Source organism: Amphiura filiformis, chromosome 2 (assembly GCF_039555335.1).
Source record: "Amphiura filiformis chromosome 2, Afil_fr2py, whole genome shotgun sequence".
Classification (NCBI taxonomy): Eukaryota; Metazoa; Echinodermata; class Ophiuroidea; order Amphilepidida; family Amphiuridae; genus Amphiura; species Amphiura filiformis.
Window position 1 is genome coordinate 51,206,571 of NC_092629.1, and position 20,767 is coordinate 51,227,337.

The 20,767-nt window shown below is 39.5% G+C and overlaps 2 protein-coding genes across 2 annotated transcripts; both read right to left on the reverse strand.

Annotated features, from left to right (window-relative positions):
• Nucleotides 1–242: 242 nt before the first annotated feature.
• LOC140146342 (uncharacterized) lies at nt 243–4,701 on the reverse strand. The gene is made up of 2 exons (XM_072168150.1): nt 4,521–4,701; nt 243–3,681 (listed from the first exon to the last, which is right to left on the reverse strand). The coding sequence occupies exons 1-2, from the start codon at nt 4,639–4,641 to the stop codon at nt 350–352; spliced, it is 3,453 nt and encodes a 1,150-aa protein (XP_072024251.1). The 5' UTR covers nt 4,642–4,701; the 3' UTR covers nt 243–349.
• A 492-nt stretch (nt 4,702–5,193) lies between these two features.
• LOC140141278 (uncharacterized) lies at nt 5,194–15,632 on the reverse strand. The gene is made up of 5 exons (XM_072163093.1): nt 15,527–15,632; nt 9,953–10,401; nt 8,569–9,179; nt 7,638–7,796; nt 5,194–5,298 (listed from the first exon to the last, which is right to left on the reverse strand). Exons 2-5 carry the CDS (start codon nt 10,374–10,376, stop codon nt 5,194–5,196), a joined length of 1,299 nt encoding a protein of 432 aa, XP_072019194.1. The 5' UTR covers nt 10,377–10,401; nt 15,527–15,632.
• Between the last annotated feature and the right edge of the window lie 5,135 nt (nt 15,633–20,767).

Consider the following 20,767-nt stretch of genomic DNA (forward strand, 5'->3'; position numbering starts at 1 on the left):
TGGTCACATCACATACTGATCTATATATGAAAACAGACAAAAAGTGTTTCACATACAGAGCTATACAATGCTGGTTTTAGATTTTGTCTCAAACTTATTGCTAAATCAATTTTCCTCAAAGGGTAATTATATGAAGAAGAAAGTTTTAATTTTGGTGAATTCTACATGCCAATCATTCGAGTAACATTGTGTAACATTGTATTTTAGTTATGACTCTGTATGGGAAACGATTTTAAAAAAAAAAATGGTATAAAATTTAGAGGTCTGTATTTGATGTGACCGGCAATTTGCCTTAAAGTACCTCTGGTGCTAACATCACCAATCATTCTTATAATATTTCGAGACAATATCATCTTTTCATACTTCTTGTCCGTCTACTAGGCAATGACTCTTCCCTAACCTGCGCTCGAGTCTTTCTTCCCTCAGCCACGGTCTCTACACCCAACATTTTAACCCCCTTGTCAGAATCTTCTTTTCTTTTCTCCATCTTGGTGGATGAAATCAAACTTGCTTTTCTTTTTCTGGACCCTGTAACAACTGGACTTTCACACTCTGTTTTGGATGGATTACTTGTGCTGGGCTCACCGGGCTCTTCTCTGGTGACCATAACTTGCTTGCGTGGTGATTTCCTGACTGTCGCTACAGCAGAACCATTGTCAGATTTGTCACTGTTTTCACTTGTGATTGTAGACAACTGTTCTGTAACAGCTTCTTCAGTAGGATTATGTGATTGTGTGTCTGCTTTGGGGGTTCCATTTGTACTGGGTTCTACGCTGGTAACCAAAACTTGCTTTTGTGACGACTTCCTCACGGTCACAACAGTATAACCACTTGATGTTCTAGAGCTACTTCCACTTGTTTGAACATCAGACTCGTCTGTAATAACTTGCTTTTGTGTTAATTTTTTAACTGATGTATTTTGAGAATCAATTTTATCCTGTCTTGATGTCTCAGCACTGTTTCCGCTAGTTTTTGCATAAACTACTGTAACATCTTGTGCTTGTGGTGATATTCTAAGTGACGGATTTTGAGAATCGACTTTGGAACTGGATTCTTCATGTTCCATTCTTACACCTGCAGTTGTTTCCGTATGCGGTTCTGTTACTATCATAACTTTATCACTAGTTACTTTTGGTTTAACACTAAAGCTTGATGAACCACTTTTTACTGAGGGTACAACTGTTGCACTAGCTCTAACAGATATAGTAGGTGCAGATGTTGTAGCAATGACAGTGGGAGTGAGTTTGGTGTTTGTAACAGCAGTTGCAACATTCGTAACAACTGTGACTGGTGTCACACTCATGGTTGATGAATCTTTATTTGTGGATGTCACTGCTTCATTCACTGTAGCAGATGCAGAAGTTGTAGAAGTAACAAAGGGAGTGAGCTTTGTCTTTGTAACAGCATGTGCAACATTTGTAACGACTGTGACTGGAGTCACTCCCATGGTTGATGAATCACTATTTTTGGTTGCAGCACTCGCTGTAGCAGAAGCAGATGTTGTAGCAGTGGCAGAGGGAGTGTTTCTTGCATTTGTAACAGCAGGTGCAACAGTTGGAACACCTGTGACTGGAATCATCCCCATAGTTGCTTGGGGCAAAGGAAAGATAAGGGGTTGCTGCTGCACAATTGGGAACAATGTCCCGCCTGACACAAGAATAGGGGCACCTTGGGCTTGCTGTAGCGGGTTATATACAGTAACCACCGGGGCTACAAGAGGCACTACAGGAGTAGCAGGTGCTTGCGCAATTCTTGCTTGTGCATGTGGTTGGTTACTACTGGGCTGTGCTCCGCTTGTCTTTTCCGGTGGTCTCCTTTGAGTCGCCAGTGTTTTCTGCTGATTCTTGACAGCTAGTATGATGTCAGCCACGTCAGCGTTGAATGCCTTGGCAATCTTTGATAGTGTCGCCGCTTCCGATTTTGTCAGATGGGCTTGAGATTTGGAGACTTGGGGTTGTTGCTGAGATGATATTGGAGTGACTGCTACTGCTACTCCACCACTTGTAGATGGCACCAATGCAGAACTTGTAATTGCAGAACCTTGAGAAGGAACTGTGTTTCTACAACCTGCTGTTATAGTACTTTGCTGCTTAAATGGTGCAGATATTGTTGCAGAAGTTGCTGATTGATAACTCTGCACCACTCGCACAGATGGGTTTGGTTTTCGTCGCTGAGATAGCACATGTTGCTGCAATTTTGCTGCAATCACAGATATAGGAACAGTTGGTACGGTTGTTTGTGAAGGTGCCATCTGTGGTTCTAATCCAGATGGTTTGTTGATAGTTACGATAGGCACTGAAGATGTCCTTGCAGCTGTGGTTGGTACGGTTGTCTGTGATGGGGCCTTCCGTGGTTCTGATACGGATGGTTTGATGGTGGATACGGCAGATTTGCTTGCAGCCTTATTAGCTTTCCGGGATGTTTTTGATTTCTTGATATCTGATGACGACAGAATATCTGTGTTCTTTGCTATGACCGATTGTATGTGGTCAAGGATTGATGTTGAGGGCGTTGTTAATACTGGCTTTGGCTGTTTCAAAATGGATGCTGTATTTGAAGGCTCTACATCCACTTCTGAAATGTCCAAATCAGAATCGTTATCATCAGAATCGGACTCGACTGCATCTGTTGATGATGATGCAGATGTAGCAGTAACCGTGGTAACATCTGTGGTTAAAGATGTGTTACCGGTACTACCTGGGCCAGAATTTGACGAAACTGGTGTGGAACTCGTGGATGTGTTACCGGTACTACCTGGAGCAGAATTTGACGAAACTGGTGTGGAACTTGTGACACCTAATAATACATCACAGGATGGGAAACTTGTGGCATCCTCGTCAGCTTTGGTGATTTTCACCGGTATAGGTTGAGTTGCCGATGGTTGCGGAGGATTATTAGATGGAGGAGATAACATCGGTATGGCAGTTGTTTGCTGAACACTACTAGATGGAGTAGTTGGTACTGCTGCTGTCACTGCACTACCGGCTGCAGTAGATGAAGTTGGCATATCAGTCATTTTAGGCTGAGTAGATGCTGTTGGTATACCGGTTGTTTTAGGCAGAGTAGAGGTCATTTTCTTCAGCATCACGTAAGAACGTCGATCTTCGTTCTGTTTCTTTACTACCACTATCGAGTTCAAAACTTCTGTATTGAAATGACTATCCTGTTTTGGTTCTGGGGTAGAGGCGTCTTGGCTGTGTAGTGTAAAGGTCACTGGGTCGGATTTGGAAGTGGAAGTTGCGGGTTGGCTTGACGTCGAAGATGATGTTGACACGTCGATAGCGGTAGGGTTTTTCACCGGTGTTATTATTGGCACAGTGTTATTACTACTGCTTGCCTTCATATCAAGATTGGGCTCTTTGTTGGCAGATAGAGACTTCTGCATTGATTCCAGCAAACTTACGGCAGGTGTCCCCCCATCGCCATTTGATGTACTCGCACCATCAGAGTTGAGTACAACCTCGCTACAAACCTTCAACAAGATACTCTCGCCACTGTTCGAAGATTGAACGACTAAACTTTCTAAGCCGTTGGATTTCGTCTTTTGATTGGATACGTTAGCAACTTTCTCAGATTCTTTCGCGTTCGTCTTGGTGCCCTTTGCTTTTTTCTTGCTTTTGCTTTTCCTTACTGGTTCTTCCTTGGGGAGCTGAACTTGTTCTGGTTTGAGCGGAAACAGACCTGTGTAAAAAAAAAAAGTCTAATGAGCTATTCCAGTTGACATTCATACACCCCCTAAGGAAGAGATGACCGTAATCTCCCACACAGGGAGTGTGAATTTAAAATGGAGTCTCACATTCGGAGTCGTCAGCTCCAAAATGTGTTATTCCGGTTGAAATTCATACACCCCTTGTGGAAGAGATGACCTTAATCTCCCACATAGGGGGTGTGAGTTTCAAATGGAATCACACATTAAGGGTTGTCTGCTCAAAAATGGGTTATTCCAGTTGAAATCCATACACCCCCTCCCATGGAGGATGTGACCACTCAGGGGGTGTGAATTTTAAATGGCACACATTCAGAGTTGTCTGCTCGAAATGGGTTATTCCAGTTGTAATTCATACAGCCCTTGTGGAAGAGATGACCTTAACCTCCCACATAGCCATAGGGGGTGTGAGTTTCAAATGGAATCATATATTAAGGGTCGTCTGCTCATAAATGGGTTATTCAAGTTGAAATACATACACCCCCCATGGAGGATATGACCTTAATATCCCAAACAGGTAGTGTGAATTTCAAATGGAGTTGCACATTCAGAGTCGTCTGCTCAAAAATGGATTATTCCAGTTGAAATTCATACACCCCGGCCCCTATGGAAGACATGACTCTTAATCTACCTACACAGGGGGTAGATTTTTAAATGTAGTTAAAATTCATACATGTACACCCACTATGGAAGACATGACCTTAACCTCCCACACAGGGGGCATGTTGAGAAAAATTGCAGCCTTGACTGTTTCTTTCCAACTTTCATTATATGTCCGCTGTTTATGATTTTAAAAAATCTATACATATCTCACCTGCAGATTTGAAAGCCTCCTGTACCCGACACATAGTGAAATGCTCCGAAAACAATGTAAGCAGGGGCACAGGGAAGGCCTCAACCTCAAACGGGTCCTGTACTTTGCCTATCTGACTCATCTTGTAACTCGCATACTGTCTACATACGCATCTCTTAGCTTCAAAAGGATGGACTGGATTGGGTTAGTCCAAAAACGAATCTGTGGTATAGAGAAATGAAAGCACAAGTGGTTATATTTAGCTATATTTGCATGCAGATATTTTCACAATTTCCAGCATCCTGTAGCTCTTCTCTTATAGTCTGTATATATCTACCTTGAGTCACCGGCACTAGCTTTGAAGTTCAGTGTGTGTTGCGTTGGGTAATAAAAAGTATGTACATGCACCAATAACACTAAGCTTACACAGAACACGCTGAGCTTCAAAGCTAGTGCCGGTGACTTGAGGTAGCTAAATAGACTATAGCTTGAAAAGGATTGACTGGATTGTGTTAGTCCAGAAACGAATCTGTGGTATAGAGAGATGAAAGAGCAAGAGGTTATTTTTTGCATATCATGTACAGATATTTTCGGGGTCTCCCTGTCAATCGGAAATACCGTCAGAAACATTAAGTTACGAACCCTAACACTAAAAATATGGACTGACGGTGGTTTGGACTGACTGTGTTTCAGACTAACAGGGGTATACCCATATTTTCACAATTTCCAGCATCCTGTCTATATAAGCATCTCTTAGCTTCAAAAGGATGGACTGGATTGGGTTAGTCCAAAAACGAATCTGTGGTATAGAGAAATGAAAGCACTAGTGGTGGTTATATTTGCAAGCAGATATTTTCACAATTTCCAGCATCCTGTCTACATAGCTCTTCTCTTATAGTCTGTATATCTACCTCGAGTCACTGGCACTAGCTTTGGAGTTCAGCGTGTGTTGCGTTGGCTAATATAGCGTGGTTTCTTGCATGTACATATGCGGCACGTTCATCGCGCGTGTAAAAGTATGTACATGCACCAATAACACTAAGCTTACGCAGAACACGCTGAGCTTCAAAGTTAGTGCCGGTGACTTGAGGTAGATAAATAGACGATGTGTGAGGGGAGGTCTGTGTGGCTATCAGTGTGCCCTGTTGATGGGACCATGAGCATAATTTGTAATAGTCTCCTCCACCCTTAATTGAGTCCACTCGTGCCACACAAACCATCTGCCTGTGATAACATGACAAGCCTTTTTTGACTAGCTGAAATGTTCATCAAAACTTTCAATACCCCCCCCCCCCCCGCCCCGCCTGGTAATCTGTTAATCTTAATATTTATGTGTCGTGACCATATGGAGTGATTTATATTTATGGAAACTGCACAGCATAGCATGGAAAGATGCATGCTGGGCTCCACCAAAAGGGCCAGGAAAACAGTGGCATGGATCAGGAGCCAAACAGAAGTTACAGACATAAATCCACACTATAGTGTCATTTGGGCTGGCCATCTCACAATCAACAGATGCCTGGACAAAGAATGTCACAAAATGGAAGCCTTGGCTGGGCTTAAGACACCAAGGCAGACAGGAAGTCAGATGGAGGGATAATACATTAAGTTTTAAAGGGATCAGGTGGATGGCAAAAGCAAAGAACGGGAATCTTTGGTGCCAACTTGGGGAGGCTTTCGCCCCACATTGGGCTGAATACGGCTGATGATGATGATAATGATGCTGCTGATGATGATGCTGATGATGATATTTATACCAAACGGCCCTATGCTATTTTTAATATCAATCTCAAGTTCCTGGATCCAACTTTTTATGTCACATCCTAAAGCCAATCAGAAAAGGGCTATTCCAGTTGAAATCCATACAACCCCTAAGACATTAATTCCACATAGAATCCCTGTGTGGAAAATTATCTACATGCATGTCTTCCATAAGGGGTATATGGATTTCAACTGGAATAGCTCACTGGGGTTACATGTTAAAATTAGCAGATGATTTGTGTAGACTTCTCCGTAGTCCACTTGCCAATTGTGCATACTCTGGCTATTACATTTAAGCTTAAAACTCTGATTTAATTAATGTGTGCACCATTGATAGATTTTCACAACTGATCTTTTCAGTCACCGTACGCCCTCTGTTTGTTAGCTTCCCAAGTGGACTACTGACTTTGGATTGCGGTTTACATGCTTAACACTGCTGTCTATGAGCTTCTATGGATGAAATTGTCGGAAATCTGGCCTACTAAAATTGGCCATGATGTAATGCATCTTTAAATGGATCTGGCTTGTGATTGGTCGCCCAGATCTCGTTATTGTTTAAATCCTCCCGACATGTACTGGTACTGTTAACTATACATGGCACACAACTATCTAGGGAATGCGGCGCTTTTGTGCTGGCGCGAAAGTTGGTGGATGAACGTACGCATCTAGCGCGTATTGTACCACCATGCTTAGTCTTGTGGTTAGATTTGATTGATAAACAAGTATGATTGACAGTGTGTTTTAGAGAACGAAGTCCCGGGTAAAGTTCTGCTTAAAAGTGAAAGTCCATAGTCGATTTTTAACTTGGATAATAAACTGGCAGATTCTAAAATTAGAATTGTTCAGTATTGAAGTGCCATTATAATTATGCCATTATGATATGTTGCATTCAATAATATTTATAACCCTACGTATGTACTTTTACTGTCACAAATATAAATAAACTTTCTCATAACCATTTTATACTAGTATTTTGATATAATAAATATCAGGATAATTTCGAGTTCAACTGAATGCGTTCATCATGATTAATAACATTTTTATTTATCAACAATCGACTATGGCATAGTCTAATGATTTGTGTGGAGTCAAAACAGAATCAAACCTGCGGTGGATGTGGGTAGAGTCAGACTAAGGCCTATAACTTACCTGTGGATAGACTGGCACTGTACTGGGGCGTAGCCGGGGGAAAACTGCCCCCTCCCCGCACCCGAAATTTTCAGGGACAAAATGGGGACAACAAAGAGTAAAGACTTAAAACGGGACAAAATGTGGCTTTGTCCCCCCCACACTAAAATCCTACATGTAGTTACGCTCCTGTAAATGTAAACGTTCTTTTCAAACTGGTGGTGGACGAGACAGCGACCTTTAACATACCTGTGGACAGACTGGTACTAGATGTACATGTTCTTTTTCAGCCATCTGAAGTAACTCCGGACTAAACCAGTCATGATGACCATGTAGTACAAGAGCAACCGGGTCTTCTGCTGTACGCGGTAGCAGGTAGTGTAAGAAAACACTGCGGAACCATTCAGCCTGCAACATAAAAACAATACATTTGTGACATGATCCTGACCCAGGCATTTTTGGAAATTGAGTTACTACCTTTAATATTTACGTGTAGGTGCGCATTTCGTTAGGCGCAGTATAACATCGCAGTATAAAGTTAATCTCACAGAGCCTTGGATGTAAGACATTTTTTTATATTATCTAGCATTATCAGCTTGCACACTACTTGATTTTTGTTACATTTGCACACTTCACCATGTTCACTGTATTAAGTCTATGGCATAAAATTGCTACACATTTCCAAAATTGTGTAGCCACCAGTCAAAAAATAAAAAATCCACTATTTTGGTTTGAGCCATAAGGCAATGAAAAAAAATCCTTTTACGGGCGGATGGACTTTTCAAGTACCAGTACTGGTCGGTCGGTCTGAAGTTTAAAAAAAAAAAAAATTCCTGAAGGCTGAGTGACCCTAAAGTATTACCGAAAGGTTGAAAATTTGGCAAAAATTTGATAATTTTATTGCAAACATATTTTGAAAATGTTCCAATTTTATAAAAAAGATTCAGTCGAAATCAATAAATTTTGGCCCCAAAATGGCTGATTTTACATGATTTTAGCAAAAAGTAATAACGTAAAATCTTGGTCAGGCAATGGGTTTTTATTTTGTGGCCTTATCTTTTTTTTGGCCCCTTCCATTTTTTTTTTCACTTTGAACCCCCCAGAAAAAAATTCTTGCGCCGCCACTGGCAGTGGAAATTACCAAATTCAAAATTACTGGAAATTTTGCAACCATACTTACCACAATGGGTGCCGTAAGCTTCTTCTTATCCGAGACCACAAATCCAGCCTCCGGCAATCCCAGGAAATCTGGGATTCCATCCCCTTCCTCATTTGAATAAACCACGCACGGCGGAAGAATGTGAAACCCCACAGCATTGGCCGCCACAAGCATCTCCACATCGATGTTTTTTGTTACATCCGCTTCCCAACGCTCTACTCTTAATGAAATCCCTTCGCAGGCGTATATCCTCGACGGCTTAAGGTGGAAGTTATGCGTGTCATACAATTCTGCGAGTCTATCAAACATCTTTTTAGCAAGTTGCTGTTTGGTTATCGCTCGGACGGCCGGCGGCGACAGATATTTTCCATCCAACTCGGGATGTCGTCGTGCGAATAATTTCGCCCAACCGTGCACATCTTTGACTGGATTCCCACGATCCGTAGTATATTGCATAGCAAGCGGGACTAAGCTCATGTAAGTCACCTGGAAACCGATCTTATCCAAAGCAAGGGCGTACTCCACGACGGCCTCCTCCTCGTTATATGTGAGTTTGGCTTTGTTTCTATTCTTCTTGTTCATCAGGGCACGTATGGGTTTATCTGTCCTCATCAGTTCATAGAGGAGTTTACCTGCAATGTAAAATGTATAATTTGTGTGTATTCCTAATACATTTGGGTGTATTTCTATACATTTGAGTGTATTCCTAATACATTTGGGTGTATTTCTATACATTTGGGTGTATTTCTATACATTTGGGTGTATTCCTAATACATTTGGGTGTATTTCTATACATTTGGGTATATTCCTATACATTTGGGTGTATACATATGGGTGTATTCCTAATACATTTGGGTGTATTCTTATTACAATTGGGTGTATTCCTAATACATTTGTGACCCGTTCTGACAAAACCAGGAACAAGTCTTCCACATTTTTGACATTTCATGATTTGAATAAAAATGTAAGCACTAGACAATAAGCCTTAAAATGATACCAAAATTATATACATAACATCAATACTTTTCAAGATATGGATAAGTTAATGATATACCTTGATATATTTGCCAAGCTGCCATTCTGAGTATCAGGCTAATTAGTTTCCTGCCTTACACGGGATTGAATAGTTCAATTGTTAATTATTGATAAGCCTCGTTTTAATAAGTACTTTCAAGGATTTGAAAGTCCACATAGTCCCACAGTCAAATAACATGAAATTAAGAATGCCAAAATTTGATTTTTATTATGGGAATGTCATCTTTAATGGCCTATTTTAACGTCCCTCAAAAACATGCCTGGCGAGTGGCGACTTGTTCAGGGTTTTGTTGGAGCTGGTCAAATTTGGGTGTATTCCTGATACATAAATTGGGTGTATTCCTAATACATTTGGGTGTATAATAATTACCTGGGATATTGTAGACATTGTGTGCTGCATTAATTGTGTACATGCCTGATTTCACCGCTTCCACAGCCAACGCTAAATTTTCTTCCGAGTACGGCCGAGGACCTGATCTTCTCTTTCTTTTAGTCTTCCCACCTCCATCACCAACTTCATCAGGTGCATTTTGTTCATTCAGCTTGGCAAGATAATGAGGGGCATTTTTACCCCAGTAAATTTCAAGATCACCGCTATCTTTTAATTCTTTCACACGCGCTTCAAGTCTAGTGAAAGGAACTTTACAAAGTCTGGAAGCTCTTGCCACGTAGACGCCATCGCGCACCATTTGAAGCGCCCTCTGGATGTCTTCTTCTGGCACATAGAGCTGGTTCTTTCGTACAGTGCCTCGGACAGTGAGTTCTGGTACGGGCTCTGATGGTACTCGAGGCATTTTGGTGTACTATATAGCTCAGTCACTGAGAAAAAAGAAGAAAATACTGTATTACATGTAGTGGGATGCTGAGTTAATTTTTCAGGATTTTATCAATTCAAGACAGTTTTGTGCCACTGAGGCTTTTTGGTGGAGGGGAATGAATATGTTCAATGAATGACTGAATGACTGAATGAATGAATGAATGAATGAATGAATGAATGAATGAATGAATGAATGAATGAATGAATGAATGAATGAAGGAAGGAAGGAAGGAAGGAAGGAAGGAAGGAAGGAAGGAAGGAAGGAAGGAAGGAAGAAGATGAAGATATTTTTAATTTTCTCAGGTGCGGTTTTGAACACCCGACCCAATTGGGTGCTAGACGCACTGACGGCCAATACTACCTTGCCGTGGTGGATTGCCTTGGCCAGCCAAGCTTTTCTCATGCTGACGCAATCGCATCACGTGGAATACTTGCACTCACAGTTTTTTGCTGTTGTAGCTTTTGACTGCGCTGTGCAGCTATCAGGTATGAGGGGGCAAAGCCAAATTTTGATTCCCAAGGATTTAAGTTAAACACTTGTCAGTAGAGATGCCAGTCAGTGTTGTCAAATAATCCTGAAATGGCAAAAATTTCATGAAAAATGTACTTTGCCTACATGTAAGGCCCCTATATGCTTGTACAGGATCATCCAAGTAAAATTTTCTGAAATCAGGAAATTTCCTGACTGGTAAAACTGTGTCAGCTGGATTCTTTGGGTTTTTTTGCATGGGGGTTGGTGTGAAATCTGGTGGGGCACGGCCACACATTTACAAGTTACAAGGAGTGAATGTGCCTGGATTTGATCATGCAACTGGATCAAGTTAGTCCAAAGACCACTTGAGATTAAAATCAATCTGCCTTTATGACAACAAGCATGACAAGTTGTGTCCCCAGAGGGAAAAATGGAGGGGGGTGGCCAATCAAAAAGGGGGACTGCAAGCCAAGAGGGAGCAAACATCTTTAGCACACCATTTGGGAATTTTACCAGGGGGGGGGGCTTGAGGCTTGAGCATAAAATATTGCACAGCCCGTTGCACAGTTGGCTTTGAGAGTCATCAAAATAACTATCATCCAAACAGTTCTATTTAACAAGCGTTACAAAAATGGACGACACTGATCTACCAAAAAACGGTATACTATATACAGTACAGCTTCCATGACTTTCTTAACTGGACCGAAGCCTCCAATGTGTTCATGGTTTTGTGCGCAAATTTGAAGCTACATGTATGGAGTTCACAGGTAAATTTATGACACATGACCCCACGGCTGGGAACAATTTCAGTGGCGTAGCTAATAGCGTGGGTCACATGGGGGGCACCAACCATGATTGGGGGCACGGAGCTGGGTCTGATGGGGAGGGGGGCACAAGCTGTTTTTTGGCAATTTTCCTATGGGATTTACGATCTAAGGTTTGTCAAGGAAACCATGTTCTTTAAGTTTATACTTCACTTGACCCAAATATATGATTTATTTTTGTGATGAGAGAATCGCACATGGAATTTTAGAGGGATTGCAGTTCCACATAGAATAGAAAAGCTGCACTATGCTGTTTTGTTTTAAACTGATGCATAAAATAAATGTTGGCTGAATAATTTTGATGAAAGTCAATCTTTGCTTTGACAAGATGACCGAAAGTGCTATGACAAAACGGTTTTCAATTTTGGCTTTCTTTACTCAAGGGGCTTTAATTTGATGTATAAAATGATGTGGTTTGATGGCAAATTTGAATTCGGCCCATTTCACGGTTAGGCGCCACTTTTAGTGAAAAAAACTCGAAATTTTCAAAATGGATTAAATTTAATTAAATAGGGGTTTTCTTTTCCAAATTAGACCAGATTTTCATAAAAATATCATTTCCCAGCTTAAATCTCGCTACTTCTTGAAGAAAATTATGATTTATTATCTCATGTTATGTAATTTTTTAACAAATTTGATCAATATTGAGTAGTGTATATTTATACTTTGACTGTCCAATACATATATCATAGATATTTAAAACAAACGAGTATATGTCATAGGCTCCCTTCTGACCAAATTTGGGCAAATTTTGTTGTGTAATGACAAATTTATGGCCACTTTAATGTAATTTTTGTGTAAAAAAGGGAAATTGACATGAAAAGGTTTACTCAACAATTTTAATAATCAATGAATGACTCTGATATTGCACAGCTTTGAAGGTCATAATATGGGTAATGTTCACAAATAATATCAGCCAGTTTGAAAACACAGGTCAAATTCAAGATTCTGATGTTTGTGCAATTTTGGATGTGACTGATGTCAATGTGAACGGAAACCACACACTGTAAAGCAGAGTATGTTTCAGAAAATAATGATTCAAAGAGTTTTCACACACTCAGTGAATTAAATGGGATACATGTATATTGAAACATATCAACCTGTGTTAGTGTTCATTTTAAAACATTGTTTACAATTTATAGAAGTGGATGTGACATTTTCAATTGTGAACGGAATGTTTCATTATGATAAACAGTTTGCTTGTCAAAAATATAAGCTTTGGGCACTTCTAACACATGTGAGATTCTATTGAATTGAGCAATGCTAAAACGTTTTTCCTGACCCTTTATATTTTTGACAAGCAAAATGTTTATAATTTACTGAAATGTTCGTTCACAATTGAAAAATGTCACATCCGCTTCTGTAAATTGTATACAAAACTGTCCTCTAAAGACAAAGACAAAGCTATGAAATAATCATATATGACATGTGCAAAATAATAAACCTATTTTAGAAAGTCAAATATCATGTTGTTTAAGTATTTTGGCCTAAAAACTACTAATTTTGAGGATGTGACATGTGAACAGAAATTGAAGCTTTTTGAATCTCCTGTCACAATTAAAGAAGGCATACTGAATTAAAGATTTGTTGTGCCTTTTGATCCCCCACAAACCTGTAATGAAATAACTTCAAACTGGCATCCTAGTCCCATTCCTGTCTTAGTTCTTTGAAGAAACTATTTTGGATGTGACAGGTACCATGGATGTGACACATGTGAACGGAAACTTTGAAATGACATCTGCAAGCTAAGTTGATGAAGGAGTTTTCATTAAATGGTGTCATTAGATAGCTCATAGCAGGAGATTTTTAAAAAAAAAAAAAAAAAATTCTGCCACATTTTGTTAATAAATTATACTATTTGGAAAATTAATCGGATGTGACAAAATTGTGAACGGAATTTGTTGGCAAAAATTCAAAATATCGCTGTATCTACATATTAAGAGCAACAAGTGTAATTTGTTCAACAAATAGTAACAAGACTCTGAACTTTACTAAAACGAGATCATGCATGCATGTTTGTTGCCAATTGTTGGTGATGCATTGGCATTGCCTTTTTCAAGTTTTTGGATGGTAAGCTTCAAGTTCAAGTTTGTTCGAAATGTTCTAACTTTCGTATGAACAACCGATAGCTTGTGACACGAAGTTAGACCGTGCAAGGATGTTATCATATGTCACATACTTGTTTAAATGTACGTGTGATACATGTACGCAGCCGCAGTTGCCATACAGAGTACAATGTCATGCATATGAATAAAAACTTCTTCCTCAAGTTTAACTAATAGTTATTGTCTCTAAAATATCATGAAATTGTTTGTGACATATTACAAACACACTGTCCTATAATCATTTATTCATACTTACTACATGTACTTACGAAAAACGTCAATATTTGTTCTCCTAACAGCTTCGATCAACGCCGTGTCTCTGCTGTACATGTATGCACCCACTGACCTCCAGCAGTGTTGCCCAAAATGTTAGCCCAAATCGCGAGTCAAATAATTTAAAAGTCGCTCGATTGTTTTTAAAATTCATACATTGGTATCTATGGGATAGCAAAATCCCATAAATTGCCTACGCCAGATTTGAAAAGTTGCTCAATTACTTTCTTAATAAACCATCAATTGGTGTCTATTGGACAGGAAACTGTAGTGTGGAAAATCTTCAAAAGTCATCCTATTGGGCTACTAAAGTCGCTGCTAAGTTGCCAATCCTGAACTCTGCATGTGCTTATTCCACCAGCCGTCTACACTGCGCATGTGTACTGTGACTGATTATGACCCGGATGTACCCAATTGAAAACGTCATAACAAGGTCATCTCTAGCGTGTACATCAGTGACAGTAAATCAGGCATGATCATTCGTCGAAACATGATAACATCGCACTGCTGTGACCTAAAACTTCTCCAGAATGTACTTCAAAGATGTATTTTTAACTAAAGCAAACTTGAATCCAAAGATACATTATGTTTATAGTCCAGGAAAATTGTAGCCAAAAGTGACATTCGGAAGAATGTTTTTTACAAGCGTTATAAAAAGTATCAACGCTATGCAGACGTGTTTTCATATACCAGAAAGTTCCATCTTATGCACACAGCAACTATCGTGTCGTCGTGCATAAAAGATAGATTTTTCGATCAAGTCCACAGACTACTACAGACCATGTATATCAACAGTCAAAGTCCCCGTGTATTGTATAGTGCGATTTCTCCCATATTCATCATGAGGGCCGATTGTGCCGTGTCTAACAATCACGCCAGCGCTGCGCATGTCCGTGCCTTTGCGTATTTGCAATAGAGCTTTGCGTGCTTTCGCGATAGACCATGCATGCATGAAAATACGCGGAAATTGCGTAGCAGTCTCGCCTGTCGCATTTCATGGAACAATCGGCCCTCATTATTGGATGATGCGGAGACTTTGTCTGGTGGTACGCTCTCTGTCGAATGCAGCAAACCTTTGACGACCGCGACTACCGTGATGTTGCAAATTCGGCGCTAACATTCACGCGTACGGCGCACAGTTCATTCATAAATTTCCTCTCGGCAACAACAGATTGCCTCAGCAGCCAATCAGAGACAAGTGCGTGCAACGCAGTAAATACGCGATGTATCCTTACAATACGCGCTCGTCAAAGGTTTACTGCATTTTAGTATAGTACTCATAGTAATAGTAGTACTCTGCATGTCTGTGGTAAGCTTATAAAACGTCCACATAAATGTATACGTACGTACCGTACAATAACTTCGCTCTGGTGTGAAGCTAAATTCGGCTTTGATTTATTTGCATGTCCATGCTATTATAGCTTATTATTTCTTCCACGATGTCACAACTTACCAAACATACAAACTTGCTGCAGATCGTAAATATTCACGGTACAAATAACCTGCAAAAACTGGAATCTTGGAATTGAGCGACCACAAAATCTATCTCGCTGTGACGCCTCGCCATATGTAAATTGGCAATGGCAATTTATTTATGGCATGCGCATGCGCGGAAAGTGACGCTCATGAACTCGGCCCCTGCAATGTCGTCCCCAAAAAACACTCCCCTCAAATAGCGTCAGCTGACAAAAAGCGATAAAGGTAGCGGTGAGATTATTGTTCAACTGGCTGAAACTCTTAGGGTTTGTTATGTGTATAAGAAGAAAATAAAAGAGAATCTTGGTTATAATAATTATTTCCTTCAGGATTCCATTTGGTGGAATTGCAATATTCGTTTGAAAACCAAGATATTCTTCTTTAATCAAGATTGGTTTGATCGTGGTATACATACCCTTGAGGATCTTAATAGAGGGAATAATTTATCTTTCGAAGATCTTGTTCTCGAATTTGATATATCTATTAACAAAGACAGAAGAAAGTACAACTATCTTATGAAAGGAATTTCGATTGACTGGTTTTATAACCCTCCTATAGTTCAAGAAAATGTTTTTGATAAGACTGTTGAAAGCTTATTTGAAAATGGCAAAATTACCAAGTATTCATACACTATTTTGAAAACACAGGACGGACCTGCCAACACCGAGAGCTTTTGGATTGATGTGTTAAATATGGATCAGGATACGGATTGGAATGAAGTTCATAATAATAACTTTTCTTGCAGTATTGAAACTCAACTTAGGGCCTTTTACTTTAAACTGTTTCACAGAGCAATTTGCACAAACAAATTCCTTCATAAAATTGGTAGAATTGATTCCCCACTTTGTAGGTTTTGTAATAATTCTGAGGAATCTTTGGTGCATTTATTTTGTGATTGTGATAAAATCAAATGCTTGTGGAACAGTCTGACCCAATTTATTGAAAGCAAAACTGGAGATAATATTACAATTTTTAACTACCAAAAAATGTTTGGGATTAATGTTTATGACTCTGAGCACAAAATTGTAATCAACTTTCTTGTATTATGTTTGAAGTTTTATATTCATAGATGTAAATTTCAAAATTCCTCTCCCAGTTTCCAAGCTTTTATGAACTTTGTGAGAATGAAACTTAATACTGAATATATCATCGCAGAAGGTAAAGGTAAATTGAGCAAACATTTTAAGAAATTTTCGTTTGACCTTAAGGGATCTAGAATGAGCATTTATGGCGTTTCGACAGTATTTTTTGTGGGACATGAGAGCACCTCAGACGTATCGAATTGCATTCTGAATACGAAGCATGTCTTTCTGTTATCAAATAATTTTCATTTTTTGAAATTCACGATATAATACAAATTTTATGACAAATTATTAAAATTTGATATTTTTCAAATTTTTGATATAGGCCTATAACAGTCCTCGAAGTAAATTTTATAAATCTAATGATATATTCTTAAAGTGTATGTAGCTGGGAGGAAAAGCCGACGATCAATTGAAAATTTTGACCTTTCATCGGCTTTTCATCCCACCTACATACACTTTAAGTATAAATCATCGGATTTATAAATTTTACTTCGAGTACTGTTAAATATCAAAAATATCAATATTTAATGCTTTGCAATAAAATGTGTATTACATTGCGAATTTCAAAAAATCAAAATTATTTGATATCAGAAGTGCATTCTTCGTATTCAGAATGCAATTTGATATGTCTGATGTGCTCTAATGTCCCACAATAAATACTGTCCAAACGTTCATACCCCTTCCCTTATAATGAGGATTGAGATCAATTTGCCTGCCATCCTATTTTTATTTGCATTTGCTCGCCTTTAACCCTTTTTTTTACATTCTGTGCACACCTAATGAAAATAACATGGGAAACTTGTCCTTGTGTCTGTCTCATTGTTGTCTGTGTTCGTTTTGTTCTGTCTTTTTGGTATTAAAAATTTTATATCATAAAATCAGCCATCATTTATATTTTGTAATTTGTTAATAAATCATAGACAGTAACACTATGGCTGTCCAAAGATAAAAAATATTGTTGAACATCGATCTTTGAGCCCCTCTTGACTGCCCCCATTTCCCACCCCCACGACAATGACATAGCCTGCGTACTATGCATTTTCGATCATCGGCGGCGGAACCGGGGGGCGCCAGGGGGTCCATTGGCCCCTCCACTTTTTTGACCGAGGGCCTGCCCCCCCACACTTTTAACCCATAATGTGCTCTGTGTAACATGTCTAGGTGAACATAAATAATCAAATCTCTATTCTAGACCCTTAACATGCTTAAAGAAAGTGTACATATGCACGAAATGGCTTCAACTTGGACCTTCATTTTGCAAAATGTTCCAACCCCCTCTGTGGATAAACAAATTCCCCTTTTCGCTTCTGCTTTGGACACCCAACACTAAAAGCAATAATTTATACAATAATAGTGAAAACATATCCACGAATGGCTTCAATTTGGGCCTTCATTTAACACATTTTCGGATTTTTCAAACTAAAATGGTACACAAGAATGGCATGATGCAGTCATGTCTACAGTAGAATTCATCTCGACCTTTGCAGGACTTAACCCCATTAACAGCTATTAAACCAAGATAACACTCATTGAAACAGCTCAACTGATTAAATCGGATCTTCTCTGGGCTGTGCACATGTGACTGTTTTCATGTGCGATATCGCAATAAAGTTTGCGTATTATAGCTTCAGTTGGGTAACCGATTATAAAGGAAACGAAAGGAAACAATGGTATGTGTACTTTTGTTCACGAAATGAGACAAAGACCTGCTTTTTGTTAACCAGCATTCTTCAAAATGAGCAACATAATGATTGTTGACTTAACACGGTTTGGAAATAATTTCTTCATATTTTTGGTGTTATCTGTCGTTTACATATCCTTCCTAAAACACAAAAGTGCGACCCTCTCCAAACATCTAAATTAGCTAAAAATTTAGGACATGTTACAAAACTTTATTTTCTAGAACCTATTTAGAATAATTTAAATGTAGCTTTTACCGTTTTTTGTGGCATCCTTCAGAAGTGAGCGGTCCGATACCAATATTTTCGGTCAAATCTCCATTCAATTAACACGGGGAGTTGGCTAGCTATGCCTTGCCCTCACTCATATTTTACAAAAGTGCGACCATTTCTGAACATCTAACCTAGCTGTAATTTTAGGTCATGTTAGAGAAATATATTTGCTAGAAGTTTTGGAGAATAAATAAAATATTGGCTGGTTATTTTTCACACAGTGATGTTAACTAGGCAAGTGTCCATTCTCCCAACATACATCATTTGTACAGGTCACGCGTCAATGGTGAGAGCACTGTGTATTGTGTATAGGAAAACGGACAGTAACTGCAGTATGGTCCACCAAATGTCTTCAATTGGGCCTTCAGTTTGCAAAAGTCCCCCCCCCCCCGCTTTCGCCCTTTTTTCTGCTTTGGACACACGACACTTAATGTTTACAGTAATAATTTATACAGTTAATAATAATGAGAACTTGTCCACGAATGGCTTTATAGCTTCATTTCACCAATTTTCGGGTTTTTTTTCAAACTCAATTGATTGTACACAATAATAGTACCAAAGTAGTCTATCAAATGGTTTCAATTGGGCCTTCATTTTGCAAAAGTTTCTCACTTCTGAGGGCGGCACATCTCCTCAGACACCCCCCCCCCCTGCATTGCGATTTTTTACATCACCCTGACTGCCCCCCACTTTCAAAATCGTTCCGCCGCGCCGCTGTTTTCAATTCACGCTGCACTGCATGTGTGGAACCATTCCACTGTGTGACAATGCGGTACCTAGCCCTACATAAATTATATTTTATTCGACCATAAGGGGCTGTGCAATAATTATGGGCCCCAGGGGGGGTAAAATTTCCAAACTGCCCGCCAAAAATCCCCCCGCCGCTAAAAAAAGTAGACTATGCCATAGTCGAATTTTATTAAAAATATGTTATTATTAGTCATGATGAACCCATTTCGTTGAACTCAAAATTATACTGATGTTTATTAAAATTAAAGTATTCAATAGTAAAATGGTCATAAAGAGTTAAAAATATCAGATGATTAGTGACAATAAAAGTAATTGAATGTAACATTATCTTGCATAATTATAATGGCTCACTTTAATACTGAACAATTCTGATTTTGGAATCTACCAGTTTATTGATAGCGAACCCCGAAAATCCGACTATGGACTTTGAATTTTAAGCAGAACTTTACCCCGGGACTTTGCTCTCTAAAAACACACTGTCAAGCATACTTGTTTATCAGTCCATTAACCACAAGTACTAAGCATGGTATAGTACAAGACGCGCTAGATGTTTGATGGGAGATTAACTTTCGCGTCAACACCGTAAGCGCCGCAAATACCACAGATAGTTGTGTACGGTGTAGTTAATGGTAATGGCGCGGGCCGGAAGATTTAAACCATAGCGAGATATGGGCGACCAATCACAAAGGCAGATCCATTTAAAGATGCATTACATCATGGCCAATTTTAGTTAGGCCAGAAATTGGCCTAACTCTCCATAGAGTCCCGTGTTAAAAATCTTAACCGCAAGGCAAAGTCAGTAGTCCACTTGGGAAGCCTACAAACAGAGGGAGTGCGGTGACTGAAAAGATCAGATACAGATGTGAAAATCTATCAGTTGCAGTTCTTGTGCTGAAATGCGCGCGAAGCTCGCGAAAATTGTGACTTTCATCGCTTGGAGGGGCGCAGAATCGATGCTGAACTTTGGTCAACCGGCGCCCCCCCCCCCCCCTAAGGGTGCCCCCCCCCCCGTAGTTACGCCACTGCTTGCCCATTTTGCATACTCAGGCTATTACATTTAAGCATAAAACGCTGATTTGTATTAATTTGTGTGCCAATTGATAGATTTTCACAGCTGATATTTTCAGTCACCATACTCCCTCTGTTTGTTAGCTTCCCAAGTGGACTACTTTGGGTTGCGATTAAGATTCTTAACACGAGACTCAATGGAGAGTTAGGCCAATTTCTGGCCTAACTAAAATTGGCCATGATGTTAATGCATCCTAAAATGGATCTGGCTTGTGATTGATCTCGCTATTGTTTAAATCCTCCGGGCACGTGCCATTATACCATTAACTACATCGTACACAACAATCTAGTGGAATTTGCGGCACGTTTGTTGTGGCGCGAAAGTGGTGCATTGACGTACGTACATTTAGCGCGTCATTACCA